Below are 14369 nucleotides of genomic sequence, written 5' to 3'. Positions count from 1 at the left end.
AGCAGAGCACAAAGCCAGGGCTTGTGACTCGAGGCTGGTAGGTTTATATGTGTTTCACCTGCATGCATCCTTTTTTGCTTTAAAAATTTTAACTACTGTTTAACAAGGTAAGTAGACCTGAAGATGCCAGGGAATGTGAATTCACTTAACACGGCGGGGTATCCTGGTCACTGCCTGCTGCGCCTCTGCTGAGGGCTGTTGAGGCAGTGAGAAGGCTTGTGTGTCTGGTCCTGAGGCTTGGCCCTTTCTGTGTACTGGTCCATCAGTAAACTGTTAACCAGGATTCACATCACCATCAGCAGGCTCCCATCCCCACTGGAGGGTTTAGCCAGTTAATTCTTTAGATGCTCAATAATTCAAGTTCACTCATTCATCACTCTTATTTTTTTAGACACACTTACACCTTTAATGCACTGCTTCCTTACCCTTTTTACCCACATTTACAGATTATAGTTCATACCTTCAATAAACTTTATAACAAAGTTATGACTGACTTTTTAATACAAGGCTTGAAGATGTTTTCCACAAGTAGCTGCTGAAATGGAGTTTCAGGCAGAAGATGGTTACTTAGGGATCAGCATCTGTGAAACAAAGGAGGAGAAAGCAGGACTGAACAGGGAGAGGAGTCAGCTTAGTGCAGGCTCCACAGAGCCTCAGCCAGTCTTGCAGGGAGTTCTTGAAATAAGTATTGACCTTCATTGTCTCAGACTGGGCTGAAGTGGGACATGGCAGGGCCTTTGTCCCCCTGTCTCCCTCAGTCTGTAGATACTGGTGTCCTGGGAAAAGGACCTGATCTGGCGTGGCAGTGCTGTGCAGCTGAGGCAGCCCCTAAATGCTGTGTCTGGACAACAGGTCTTTTGAAGCTTTCCACTGAGGCCTGAATTCAAATTCTGTCTCTTGATACATCCTGTTGTGTATAGGAGCTTGGTAGCTTAATTTTCTTGGGACTCAAACTTCCTCGTGCCGGCCGATGGTGAAAACAGCTCCAAGTCAACTATAGCTTGCCTGTTCTATGCTGATGATTCTGTTGCACACATCCCCAGTACCCTACCCACAGTGACATACTGCTGCTGTTCTGAACACACACTGTTACCCTATATTTTTGTTTCCTCCTAGAGTATGCATTTATTTAAACTAGGTTATGGGACAGTACTTGGTTGACTACAAAACATTACATAGATGTTAGTCCTCAAGAGTACGGGGTCTGAAGTCAAACCTGGGTTCCATCCCAATTCTGCCACTTAGTAGCTGGATGACCTTGGGTGGTGGGTCTGTCAGTTTCCTCGTCCCCAAATAGGAATATTAAATGATGCCTAATCTCATTGGGATATTGGGTTTAGTTGTAAGGAGTAAATGGTTAGGACAGTTGGCAGAGACTGGAGCACAGCAAAAAATGAAATAGTAGTTGTCATTGCTGTTGATTGTAATTATCAACATCTTTTTTGATCAGAACTTGGTTCTTGGTTCCTTGGCTTTATTTGCCACGGATAATAGTTCTGACTAAACCGTGTGGTGCTATTGGCCCTACTTGTCCCTGGACAGAACATCAGCTAGTTTCAGTCTCTTTGAGCAAGGCAAGTCATTTTTATTTCATAGTAGCCTTAGAAAACCTTGTCTCCTAAACATTTGTGACCTCTTATTGTTAAAGTGCATTGCTGTTTATTAGGGAGCTGCTCTCTTCTTCCAGAATACTATATATTGGGAAAATACTGGATCTGAGACAGACAACTGTCAAAACACCCAACTGTGTGTAATGGGCAAAAGGGGGTGGCTGAAATCTCAAAGAATGAGGAGGAGCAGTTTAATAAACATCTAGAAAAGATTAGTTTGTAATTTTTATTTTGCTATTTCCGTGCTGCCTCCTAGGTATGAATGGGTTTCTGGGCAGTGTAGAAATATAATAGTTGGTAATTGGCAGGTGGGGAATTGTTAAAGAGAAAAGTATTTGTGTACTAAATGTATCATGTTATGAAGATTTTGCAGAGAAGGATTTTATTCACATTGTTAAGCATAAAATGCTGATTTGCCATTTATTTTGGTCTGTTCCTGAGTTATGAATAGTAACAAATCAGTAATTCTGGTTACCTTTCAGACCGCTTGAAAAATGAAAAAGAACCAATGGTGTTGAAACTTAAGGACTGGCCACCAGGAGAGGATTTTAGAGATATGATGCCTTCTAGGTATGATTATTGGCCAGGGGGAGGGATGATTCTGTCCTCGACTTGATAGGGTAAATTCTTCTTGAGGTGGTGAGAAAAGAGTTTTTCAAAAGGGGAAGATGAAGGCACCTGGGTGGCTCAGTTGGTGAAGTGACTACCTTCGGCTCAGGTCATGATCCCAGAGTCCTGCATTGGGCTCCCTGCTCAGCGGGGAGTCTGCTTTTCCCTCTGACCCTTGCCTCTTGTGCTCTCTCTCTCAGGAAAAAAAGGAGGGGGTGGGAGGAAATACGGAATAGTTTTACTGGTGCTGATATTTTATTTCTAGACTATAGTCTTTGGAGATCTGTGTTTTAAATAATATAAAGAAGTCACTAACTTTGAGATTTGGCCAGTGAAAGCGTCACACATTTCCATTTTAGTGGTTGTGCCAGAAAAGAGGCCAAATAAGGTGTGCAGCCTCTGACTTGGAGGCAGTATAGGGATTGGACCTATCAGGGTTCAGTGTAATGACAGTGCATTAGACAACAAGACAGCTGAATTGGTAGATCCATTTTCCTGGTTTGAGCTTGAACCTTGGAAAAGATCCTTAGAACTAATGAATAATAAATCCCCGAGGGTCACTTCTTAACAGGAAGTTACTGCTCAGATCTTTTGTCTGAAATATTCCAGATCATTTTGATAAAGATGGGTGATGTGTGAGAGAAAGACGATATCTTTGTTCATAACTACTGTAATTCTGCTCTTAAATATTGTTCAAGGAAAGCTTTCTCCATCTTTACAAGTACAGGTATTTTTATTTGTTCCTTTTGGTAAGAAGGAACAAAACAGATGACACAATGATGGATTAGACCCTTATCTAATCCTTCTCCATAGATAAGGCAAGCTTATTTTGCAAATGCTTGGTTCTCTTGTTCCAGGTTTGATGATCTGATGGCCAATATTCCACTGCCTGAGTACACAAGGAGAGATGGCAAACTAAACTTGGCCTCCAGGCTGCCAAACTACTTTGTGAGGCCAGATCTTGGTCCCAAGATGTATAATGCTTATGGTAAGGAAGAAATGGCTAACTTGAAAAAATTAAAATGGAAATAGAGCATGCCAAAATGTTTGGAAAATTGCTCTTGAGGGAGGTGGAGATGGAAGACCGCTATATTCCAAACACTTCACACAGCAGTGGGCTTCATTTTTGCATATTTCCTTTCATTCTTTTTCACGTGTAGGTGTATTTCCTTTTCATAGTTGCAGTTGTAGAGATGTGTGCGATTTTTAATTTTTCTCTTTTCCACGCCTCGTTCTATTGTAAAACCTTTGTGTTGCTTAATAGTTTTTAATTTTGGTGGTTGTATGGTACACCATTAAATTGATCTAACTTTGTTACTCATTTTAAAGTCAGTCTGCTAGCATTCTAGCTGTTTCAACATCTGCCACACTTAAATACCCCCATGTTGGGGGGTAGTAGTTTGTTACTTAAGTTAGTATCAGAAGCACCCTCTGAATTGGATTTTCATTGTGTAGGCATGACTCCCTAAACTATCCAGCAAGGGGGATTGCACAGGATAGAGATTGATTTCCTCAGTAACCAGAGTTCTCGTACATCATTATTGCTGTGACCTTAACGAGTTTTCTGTTGGGTCTTTATTTAGATCTTGACTATAGTTGGCTGTTTTGAAGGAATTGTTTATTGATGGATTGTTGAATGAAGTTTCCGTTGTTTGGATCATTTATTGACTTTGCTTTAGTCTTTTATACTATTTGGACCCTATTTTTCCCAGTCCTTCTAGAAATTACTACTTCAATTTTATTCTGTCCTCCCATAATTACTCTACAGGCCAGTCTCTCAGTCCTGAGGTTGACAACCCTCCTGAAAAAAGGACAGAGTCCTTTGGCATCTTTGCCATGTTCTCCAGAGACTGTTGCGGGCCGAGAAGAGCAGGGCCTTGGATCTCAGCCCCACAGTTCTTCTGTTATGGTAGAGTTAGTCCAGGGATCCACCTGGGGTGGGGTCAGGGAACATTTCGAGAATGGAGTTTATGTTGGGGAGCTCCCACGGCTTAGATGTCTGAGAGCATTCTGCCAGTGTAGGGTGAGAAAATGGTCTGTGAGAGAGAGGACACAGCAGGTGAAGTCCCCTGGCGTATTCCCTTTACATGTCAGGTTTCAGTTTGGAGAGCCCTGTGTACGCTGTGGGCCTGTACCATGTTCACTGACTCGAGTTTCCTTCTCTCAAGCCCTGCAGAGCAGCTAGTTGGTTGGGGTCTCAGGACGTACTCTGCTTCTAGCAGATACTTACGTGAACTTATGTGAATGAAAGTATTTTTCCACTAAAGTAAATGGTATAGTGTTGCATAATGATCATCCATGCTTTGTATGCCTCTTGAAGCTTTATGGGGTAGAAGTGGTTACTTGAGAAGTTTCCAGAATAAATTGTCGGCCTGGTTTAAACAGCTTAGCAGCATAGACAAGAACAGATAGATGGCAGTGTTACTCTCACTCTTGTCCAGAGTCAGCAGGTAGGGATTGAAAATATGAAATATGTTCATTTTCAAAGGTTGGATGATTGAGCTGAGAGGCCTCAGGCAGAGTAGGGTGAAAAAGCACTTTGGAAAGAGAGTCAGCATCTCTCCATCCCCAGTACCACCATCAGTGTTACCCATGGGGGTGGGGACTTCAGCACAGTGGCAGGGACAGTGACCTGCTAAGGACGTACCAGGGTCAGTCAGTAGCAGGTCTGGGACTAGGATGTTGGGTCTCCTGATTTCCAGGCCAGTTTTGCTGCTCTCTGCCCCAAGCCCCAGTGCTGTCACCCAGCAGCCCCCGTTGTGTCAGCTCTTGTGGTCTTCATGACTGTCCACGGTGTTACGTTCAGGAATCCTTTCCCTGGGACCTTTGTTTTTATAATCTTGGTTCTGTTGGAGTTTAGACTCTCCGTTTACAGGCCGATTTAGCAGCCTGCAGTCGCCTGTAGCTGCCTGTGGATGAGTGTTGGGCTGGTAGCTGGGTAGGTGTTGCTTCCGTCTTCATTTGGCACAATGCTTTTCCTCCCTTTGGCGCTGGCCATGGAGCAGGCAGCCTGACCGAGCTCTGAGACCTGTTCACTCTTCCTCCCATCTCGTGCCCGCCCTTCCCAGCGCAGGATTACCTGCCATCCTACAGTTTGTGTTCAGCATGCGTGTACGCTTGTAATGCCACCGTGTGTGCTTGTATTCTCAAAGAATGCTCTTTTCGGTTTTAACCTGTTTGAGCTCTATATAAATAGAATCAGACTTTTGGGTAATCATCCATGCTGTCATTTATAACTGTCCATTTCAATCGTTTTCCTTCTATCCCGTTAATTGCTCTTCCTTCTTAAATCCGCCCAGAACTTGGAGTCTAATACAGTGACTCCTCATATACTTACCTCCAGTTACAGCAGCTATCAGTTTTTTGCCATGATTGTCTCATTATTCCCTCCCGTTCTATTTTTCCTTCACCATTTTAGAACAAATCCCCTTTAAAGCATATCCTTTGATTTTGCCTAAATACTTAATGCTCAGCCCTCTCCTAGGACAGATAGTTTGGCTAAATGGAAAGAAAGGAAATCACTACCATACAGGGCTCCTAAGGCTGCCGCCCAGGTTGAAGTTACAGGGTGCCCTCTCCGGTATCGAGCTGCTCCTCAAACTGCAAGGCTCTGGCAAGCCAGAGGGAAGTCCCTTGGCCTCCTCCAAATAAAACAGAGCTGTTTCAGGGGCTGGTGGGTTAGCAGATGGCCTCTGCTTGCCCCCTATGAGCCATACTTCTCTCTGCTGCCCATGCTTGTCAGGGTGGGCCGTCCACGGTGACCACAGTGCTTGGTGAGCCTCAGAGTGACTGCTGAGCAAGGCAGATCTTTTCCTGGGCTAAGAGATGAAAGTTTCAGACTACGAGCACCAATCAGGACTTCATGTTTTGGCTTGCTACCCTCCTCCTCACCCCCCTTTTTTTTTTTTTTTTGGACAGTTGAGGGAACCCAGGGGAACGCATTGGGCAGTGTTCTCTCTTGTTCTGAGTATATAGCCATTTGAGGTTCCAGCTTTATGCATATGTGAGGGGGCTTTCTGTTAGACTCCCCATCTGGAGTGGGCCCTGGGCCTTATGTTTTGCCCCAGAGCACTCTAGGCTGTGACAGCCAAAGCTTGAGAACTGGTTGAGCGCATGTCCTTTTGGCAGATTCCAGCTTGAGGAGCCATTTCACCATTCCTGGGTCCTGCTTTCTAGTTTTTTGGTTTATGAGTATTTCTTCTTTTCTTGCCGGCACATTGTTTCATTAAAAGAATTTTTTTTCAATAATTTCATCCAGGATTCTTAGTTGTTTTTCACAGGAGAGTCTATCAAGGACCTACTTTGTCTATCATCAGAAACAAGCCCTAGTGTTAGGACTTGGTTTTTTATTTTTATAATTAATTATTTGATGAGATTATTTTCTTGCAAAATTGAAAGGGTAACATAACTTAAATATTGTTCTCTTTTATATGATTTATATAAGAAGCAGCTTTTAAATTTTGTGACCAGGTATCTCCCAGGAAGTGGGGGAGACAGTGGCAGCCTTCATCTCCTCCATACATTTAAGGTGTTTTCTGTTGACAGGATTAATTACTCCAGAAGACAGGAAATATGGAACAACAAATCTTCACTTAGATGTATCTGATGCAGCTAATGTTATGGTGTATGTGGGAATTCCCAAAGGACAGTGTGACCAAGAAGAAGGTAGGGTGCTAAGCATGGAAGTGAGGCTTACTCTCTTGAGTTGGAGACTATGGTCTGATATTTGCTTTTTTCTTGCTCCAGAAGTCCTTAAAACCATCCAAGATGGAGATTCTGATGAACTCACAATAAAGCGATTTATTGAAGGAAAAGAGAAGCCAGGAGCCCTCTGGCACATATATGCTGCAAAGGACACGGAGAAAATACGAGAATTCCTTAAAAAGGTGTGCTTTCTATCCTATGGCTTATGAAGACAGGCATGGAGAATAGCACTCTTAGAAACTACTCCATATCGAGAACTGACTGACTGTTGGGCAATAATCGTAACCTCAAAGTTTAATCTCTGCATGTCAGATTGACTAGGCTGAAGCTGGTTGCTGAGCAACAAAGATTTCTAAATGATTAAGCGCACACCTCTGAGAAGAGGAGGCCTTGTCTTATCACTGTTGTTTTGTTTTTAAAGATTTTATTTATTAGTTTGACAGACAGAGATCACAAGTAGGCAGAGAGGCAGGCAGAGAGAGAGGAAGGGAAGCAGGCTCCCTGCTGAGCAGGGAGCCTGATGCGGGGCTCAATCCGAGGACCCTGGAACCATGACCTGAGCCGAAGGTAGAGGCTTTAACCCACTGAGCTGCCCACGTGCCCCTGTGACTGTGTTTTACGTTATAGTGCATTTGGAGATTTTTGTGCTTCCCCTTCAGGTTTGTTCCTTTGATTGTTTAGCAACTATTTGCTTTTACTGCTTTAAAATCTGAGTACCTCAGAAATTCATGTGTAATTCCTTCGCCCTTGACGCCTGTGTTCTGAGTGATTTACTTAGGTCCCTATGGGTTTTGTCCACCCTCATTTAGTAGTAGGTCAGGAAAGCCTCAGGCATTACTTGTGGCCATTAGCTTGCAAAGGGCCATTGGAAAGAGGAATACAGGGGCTTTTAAGGTTCCAAGTTTCCAGTAGTTGTCAGTTTGTTCAGCAAGGCCTGTGTGTGGAAATTCTAGGCAACTGGAAAGACGAGTGCATTAGGTTTTTATCAGCCAGGGTATCTGTGGCTGACACTCTTTAGTTGTTCATGAGGATCAGATCTGAACACCCTACCCTGTTGCCTGGCATCAGGTAGGTCCTTAACCAACATTGGTTTGAATTAAGGTGTTTCTGACTTAGGATAATTTGACTCTTCCAAAACCTGCTGGTCACCGTATTGTTCCTCTGATAGCATCTCCCTGAGTCTGTGGGTCTCTGCTGCCAAATACTGTGTCTAGAATAAACATATTTAATCTGTAGCTGTCTTTAGGACTGCTCAGTGACTCGGATTGTGAAATGAATATAGATTTTTAATAGCTGCCATACAGGAAGTCTGTATCTGAGGAACTCGAGCTACTTTTATTCAAAAGTCTAGACCGGGGGCGCCTGGGTGGCTCAGTGGTTTAAGCTGCTGCCTTCAGCTCAGGTCATGATCTCAGGGTCCTGGGATCGAGTCCCACATCGGGCTCTCTGCTCAGCGGGGAGCCTGCTTCCCTCTCACTCTCTCTGCCTGCCTCTCTGCCTACTTATGATCTCTGTCAAATAAATACATAAAATCTTAAAAAAAAAAAAAAAAAGTCTAGACCAAACTATTGTCCAGACATAGTATTTAGAAAAATACACAGACTGCCAGTCAGAGTGTGTTGGAAATGACAGAAGGGAAAGCTACATTTTCTTTCAATCTTCTCCTGGTTCTTTCAGTTAATGTCTTTTGAGTATTACTTGTCTCTTTCTGCCAGTGGGGTACCTGTTAAGTCTGCCTATTTGGGGGCCTGGCAGGGGAGCGGGGGAATGCCCTTATTGTGCCTCAATGTGTTACTCAGTTTCATAATATTTCAAATGTATTCTAGGTATCAGAAGAGCAAGGTCAAGAAAACCCAGCAGACCATGATCCCATTCATGATCAGAGCTGGTATTTAGACCGATCACTAAGAAAGCGTCTTCATCAAGAGTACGGAGTTCAAGGCTGGGCTATTGTACAGTTTCTTGGAGATGTGGTATTTATCCCAGCGGGAGCTCCACATCAGGCAAGAAACATTACTTTATTCTCTTTACACTGTAAGATCTTTTGCATGTGTGTTACTGATGTAACTTGTGTTTTCCAGGTTCATAACTTATATAGCTGTATTAAAGTGGCTGAAGATTTTGTTTCTCCAGAGCATGTTAAACACTGTTTCTGGCTTACTCAGGAATTCCGTTATCTGTCACAGACTCATACCAATCATGAAGATAAATTACAGGTAACAGTTTCACTGATTCTTGGCATTCTCTTTCTCTTGCTTCATGGCTCATTATTGACCTAAAGAGAGTCAGTGAATTTGGCTGTGTCACACTGGGTACAGTGAGTTGATGAATTGGCTTCATGTGTAGTTTCATTGTCTACTTAGGCCAAGGAGGAATGAACATAGAGGAAGTCTTACCTTGGTTTGTGATTATTTAAACTCTAAAAGGGACTATGCCCCCAGAGAAACACTTGGGTAATTAAAACAAATAGATCTTTGAGGGACCCGGTTGGTGTAGTCGGTCAAGTGTCTGACTCGGTTTCAGTTTGGGTTATAATCTTAGGGTCGTGAGATTGAGGACCATGGGCTCTACACTGAGGGCAGAGTCTGCTTGGGATTCTCTCCCTCTCCCTCTGTCCCGCTTGTGCTTGAGTACACATGCTCGTTCTGTCTTTCAAATAAATCTTAAAGAAAAAAATACATATTTGACTTCTGACCCTGGCTCAACTGCCAGACATTGGTCTTGAACAAAGACTTTTAGTGCTATGGTGTTCTCATCCTTGAGTAGAGCAGAACAGAATCTCTGGGATCCAAAGAAGATCTCAGAGAGTGGGTTTATTTATTTATTTTTTAAAATATTTTATTTATTTATTTGACAGACAGAGATCACAAGTAGGCAGAGAGGCAGGCAGAGAGAGAAGAAGGGAAACAGGCTCCCTGCTGAGCAGAGAGCCGATGTGGGGCTCAATCCCAGGACCCTGAGATCATGACCTGAGCTGAAGGCAGAGGCTTTAACCCACTGAGTCACCCAGGCGCCCTCAGAGAGTGGGTTTAAAGATGCTTTCAGTAGTGAGTTATGTAACATAGTTTTATGTTTGGAAAACTAGGGGAACATACAAGTTTTGAAAAATTGTACTTTGGGGCTTGCCTCTCCCTGTACTCACCAGGCTCAGGGTCATGGGACATCAAAACCTATGGAAGGGGGAAAAGGAGGCATGAGTTTAAAATGTGTATGAGACACTGGTCTAAAGGAGGCTAGGTCCCTTTTAAATACTGACATTTTGAATACCAAGTTGGAACTTTAGAGAGAATGGTAGTAAAACTGGCAGGGGAAATGTGTAGTCTTAGTGACAGATTGTAGATTTAGTGATAACCTACCGTAATTTCTGCCATTCTTTTAGGTGAAGAATGTGATCTACCATGCGGTGAAAGATGCAGTTGCTATGCTGAAAGCCAGTGAATCCAGTTTTGGCAAACCCTAGGGGTCCCAGAGACGCCTTAACCCCTGTACATTGGAAGTGAATTACTGGCAGCTGTTCAAACTCTTCAGGCAGGATTCCTGTGGACTTTGAGATTCATGTTACCTCATCTTCTTTTTTAAACTGTACCCAACTGGTAAGGGTACTCTGTCTAATGTATATTTCTAGTGTTTACACACACTAAATGTGTATATGTAGGAACTATTTACAGAACATGCATCCTTAAACTGTGACTTTCCACCTAGTGCAGAACTTCTACCATGCTGTAAAAACAAAACCTCGTATCCGCTCGGGAACAGTACCTGCAGTTACTCCCCAGCTGTTGGGTTGGACAGCTTAGTCAGAATGGGTTATTACTATTAGGAATCACTGCGCAGTTTATTTGGTTGTATTTTGTGTCTGTCTGAGTACCCTCTCCCTCACTCCGTAGGGCTCAGATGAGCAACGGAGGAAGTGACAGCTCACGGTGCAGTCCCTGCTGTGTTGCATTAGGACTGGCATTAGATAGCAGAAATCAACTACTGTACGATTCTTGGGTTTAACCATCTTTCTTTAGTTCAATGGAGTTTTAATTTAAATGAAGCTTTGCTAATTTTAAGTGTTAAGCATTTTGCATTAAAGTATTCCTATAATATTTTGGCTCTACTTATTGGCATTGTTATCCTCTGGTTGTAGGTTTAACACACTTTTCGCAAATGTTACAAGTCAAAGAGGTTGCTTCAGGAGCACATCTTAAAAGCAAAGAAATTAGATGCTATAGTGATTTGGGATTATTACAATAATGCTAACATGGACATAAGTTTCTTCCCAGCCAAGTGGAAACCTTTTCAAAACGCTTCTGCAAAGAAACATCACCAGTTAGCGAAATTTGGAGTGGAAGTTAACAACAAAATAACAGTGTTTGGTTAAATGGTTCTAAAAAGGTATTTCAAAGCGATTGAATTACATTGTCTTTCTTTTGGCCTTTCATAAAGTAAGAGTACCTAAAATAGTCCTTTCTGATTGAAGAAATTCATCAAGCCACCTTTCTGTATCTCCCTGATTCTTAGACAGCTATAGTTATACTAAAGAAAAGGAATGAAATTGAAATCAAGTAGTAGAGACAAGGTCTAGAGCGTGGGTTTTTTTCATATGTGCTCAGAGTAGGAGGTCAAAGGTCCCTGCCTAATGCCAGCCCCCTCTTCTAGCTAAAACCTGTAATGGATGAACTTTGAGAAACATAAATTTCCTGGAAAAGATAGGTATACGTATCTGCCCATATCAGTGAAAAATATCTTCCTTGGGAATTTATCAGAAGTTCTTTTATGCAGGTTTGGCTCTCAAATTGGGACCGCTACTTAGAAATTTCCCTCAGCTGGAATAGGAAAACTTGGGTCATTTGTAAAGGAAACCAGCTTTAAGCCAGGCTTCAAGGGAATGACAGTTTCAAGACTGTTATTCACAATCAAATACATTATAACAACAAATACGAAAACTGAAAGCCACCCTGCTGCATGAGTCAGCGAGGGCCTTCAGATTGCCATATTAAACCTGCAGAGGTTTACAGACTGAAATGATCCAATGTTATTTTATATTCTGAAATGCTTGTTGTTAAAAGAGAGTATAGGAATATGATGGAAAAATGTGATTTCCAGAAATGACCAGATATGGGAAGGAGCTGAATGGAATTTATAGAAATGAGACATGATAGTTAAAGTTAGAAACTTAGTAGCTGAGTTAAACAACAACAAAAAGTTCTTTTATGAACTGGGAGATTGGTAAAAATACAGAATACAGCATTGGACAATAGGATTCTATAAAGAGATGTTAACTGATAAGCAGGACACCAAAAAAATAACAGATCTGGTGATCAGGGACTGAAAGCCGAGAGGATGGTGAGAGGGGTATGGTGTTGAGAGACAGTTTCCCAGTACTCACAAAGTCATCAGATTGGAGAAGCCCACCTGAGTGCAGCAAGGTAAATTTTAAAAATCCACATATAATAACAAAAGAATACTCAAACAAGTAGTTTTTTAAAAGCAGCCAGAGTGGGGAAAACCTGATCCTCAAAGAAGTGGCTGACTAACAGGTGGCTTCTCCACGGCAACAGCGGAGGTCAGAAGAAAGCAGACGCTGTTCTCTCCGTGCTGAAGACCAGAGCCCAAAACAGCAACACAGACCCAGCCAAATTCTCTGTACTTTATGGAAACTTTCGGACAAAAACCAGAATTTGTTTTCAGGAATGAAAATTAACCCATAGCATGCAAGAAAAAAAGGAGGACAAGGGAAATTACAAACTTCTGGATACATTTAAACAATTAATAGCATTAAACAATACTTTCAGAAGGCAAGTTAATTTTTCTTAAAAAGTTAAACAGTTACGATCCAGCAACTCCACTCCTAGGTTTACTCAAAGGATTGAAAGCAAGGATTCAGATACTTGTACTTGCACATGTTCATGGCAGCAGCATTCACAAGAGCCAAAAAGTGCAAACACCTTACAGTCCATCACAGATGAAGGGATAAACAAAATGTGGCTTATACATACAATGGAGCATTTTTTTATCTTAAAAATGAAGGAAATTCTGGCACATGCTACAACATGGATGAATAAGCCAGACCCAAAAGGACAAATACGTGATTCCACTTACAGGAGAAATATATTCTTAGAATAGTCAAATTTATAGAGACAAAGTAGACCGGTGTTGCCAGGGCTGAGAGGAAGGGGTAGGGAGTTCCTGTTTAATGGGTACAGAGTATTTGCATCTGTCTGCGTTGATGAAGGTCTGGAGGTGAGTGGTGGTGATGGTTGCACAACACTGTAAATGTACTTCCTACCACTGAACTGTATCCTTACAAGTGGTTAAAATGCTCAGTTTTTCATTATGTATGTTTTACCAAAATAAAAATCAGCTCCCAAATAGGGAAAGCCTTTGAAGTTGAATGAGAAAATGGCCTTCTTGTTTTTTAAAAACTGAGTAGAAAAGCAGGAAAGAAGGAACAAATGGGACTTTCCTGAATACTCCGAATGCAAGATAAAGGTGGTCTGAGTGTGATAAAAGACTCGACTATGTGCTGCTTATGAAAGGTATGGTTTGACTGTAGATTCAGGTGAACGCTAGTCATATGAAAGTAAGTATGGCTATATTAATACCAATTTTAAGTTTTTAAGAGAAAGAGTATTTACCAGAAAGTGTTTTTTGTTTGGTTGGTTTTTAGGGGGGAAATTTTTTTTTTTTTTGAAAATTTTTTTATTTGCTTAGAGTTGACACTGTTACATCAGTTTCAGGTGTACAACATGATTGAACAGCTCTGTCCATTATGTATGCTAACCCCAAGTGTAGCTACCTCTGTCACCTTACAGTGCTGTTACATGGTCATCGACCACATTCCCTATGTTGTACCTTTTATTCCTGGTGACTTAATCATCCTGCAGCTCGGAAGCCTCTTTCTCTCCTCTGATGATCATCAGGGTATCCTCTATATTTATAGGTCTGGTTCTCCTTTTTGTTTCTTCTTCTTTTTTTTTTTTTTTTTTAGATTCCACATATGCATGAAGCTGTAAGGTATTTGTCTTGAGAGAAAAAGTTTTAGCAGTCCTAACAGGGTCGGTCAACTCAGTTGGAAGATACAATAATCCTATTGGGTACACACCTAATAGCAGAGCTTCAAAATGAAGCAAAATTTGACAGAATTAAAGGGGAAAAGAAATTCACAATTATAGTTGGTGATTCTGCCTCTTTCTGTAGTTACTATAAAACCAGTATAAGTACAAAACAATTGAACCTATCAGCCAAATCAACATTTATTCGAACACTAAAACCAATGTTGTAAGTAACATTTCTTTCAAGGGCATGTAGATTGTTCACCCAGGAAGACAAGACTCTGCATGCATTTCAAAGGATTACATAAACTGAAATTGTGTAGAGTATGTTCTTGATGTGATGATAGTGGGATTTAACGAAAAATCAGTAAAAAGGTAACTGCAAAATTCCCAAGTGCTGAGAAAA

General features: G+C 41.8%; 1 protein-coding gene across 4 annotated transcripts in view; it reads left to right on the top strand.

Annotated features, from left to right (window-relative positions):
* KDM3A (lysine demethylase 3A) overlaps window positions 1-12129 on the top strand; it is a 56077-nt gene extending 43948 nt beyond the window's left edge. For all 4 annotated transcript variants that reach the window (XM_045979330.1, XM_045979331.1, XM_045979332.1 and 1 more), the window contains 7 exons: window positions 2093-2180; window positions 3077-3207; window positions 6765-6884; window positions 6966-7105; window positions 8750-8926; window positions 9005-9139; window positions 10303-12129. In XM_045979330.1, the coding sequence (XP_045835286.1) occupies window positions 2093-2180; window positions 3077-3207; window positions 6765-6884; window positions 6966-7105; window positions 8750-8926; window positions 9005-9139; window positions 10303-10383 (872 nt within the window). In that variant the 3' untranslated portion in view covers window positions 10384-12129. The remainder of the gene's footprint in view (window positions 1-2092; window positions 2181-3076; window positions 3208-6764; window positions 6885-6965; window positions 7106-8749; window positions 8927-9004; window positions 9140-10302) is intronic.
* The last annotated feature ends 2240 nt before the right edge of the window (window positions 12130-14369 follow it).

Source organism: Meles meles, chromosome 15 (assembly GCF_922984935.1).
Source record: "Meles meles chromosome 15, mMelMel3.1 paternal haplotype, whole genome shotgun sequence".
Lineage (NCBI taxonomy): Eukaryota > Metazoa > Chordata > Mammalia > Carnivora > Mustelidae > Meles > Meles meles.
The sequence above is the reverse complement of the archived record's forward strand: the minus strand, read 5'-3'. Positions and strand labels throughout refer to the sequence as shown.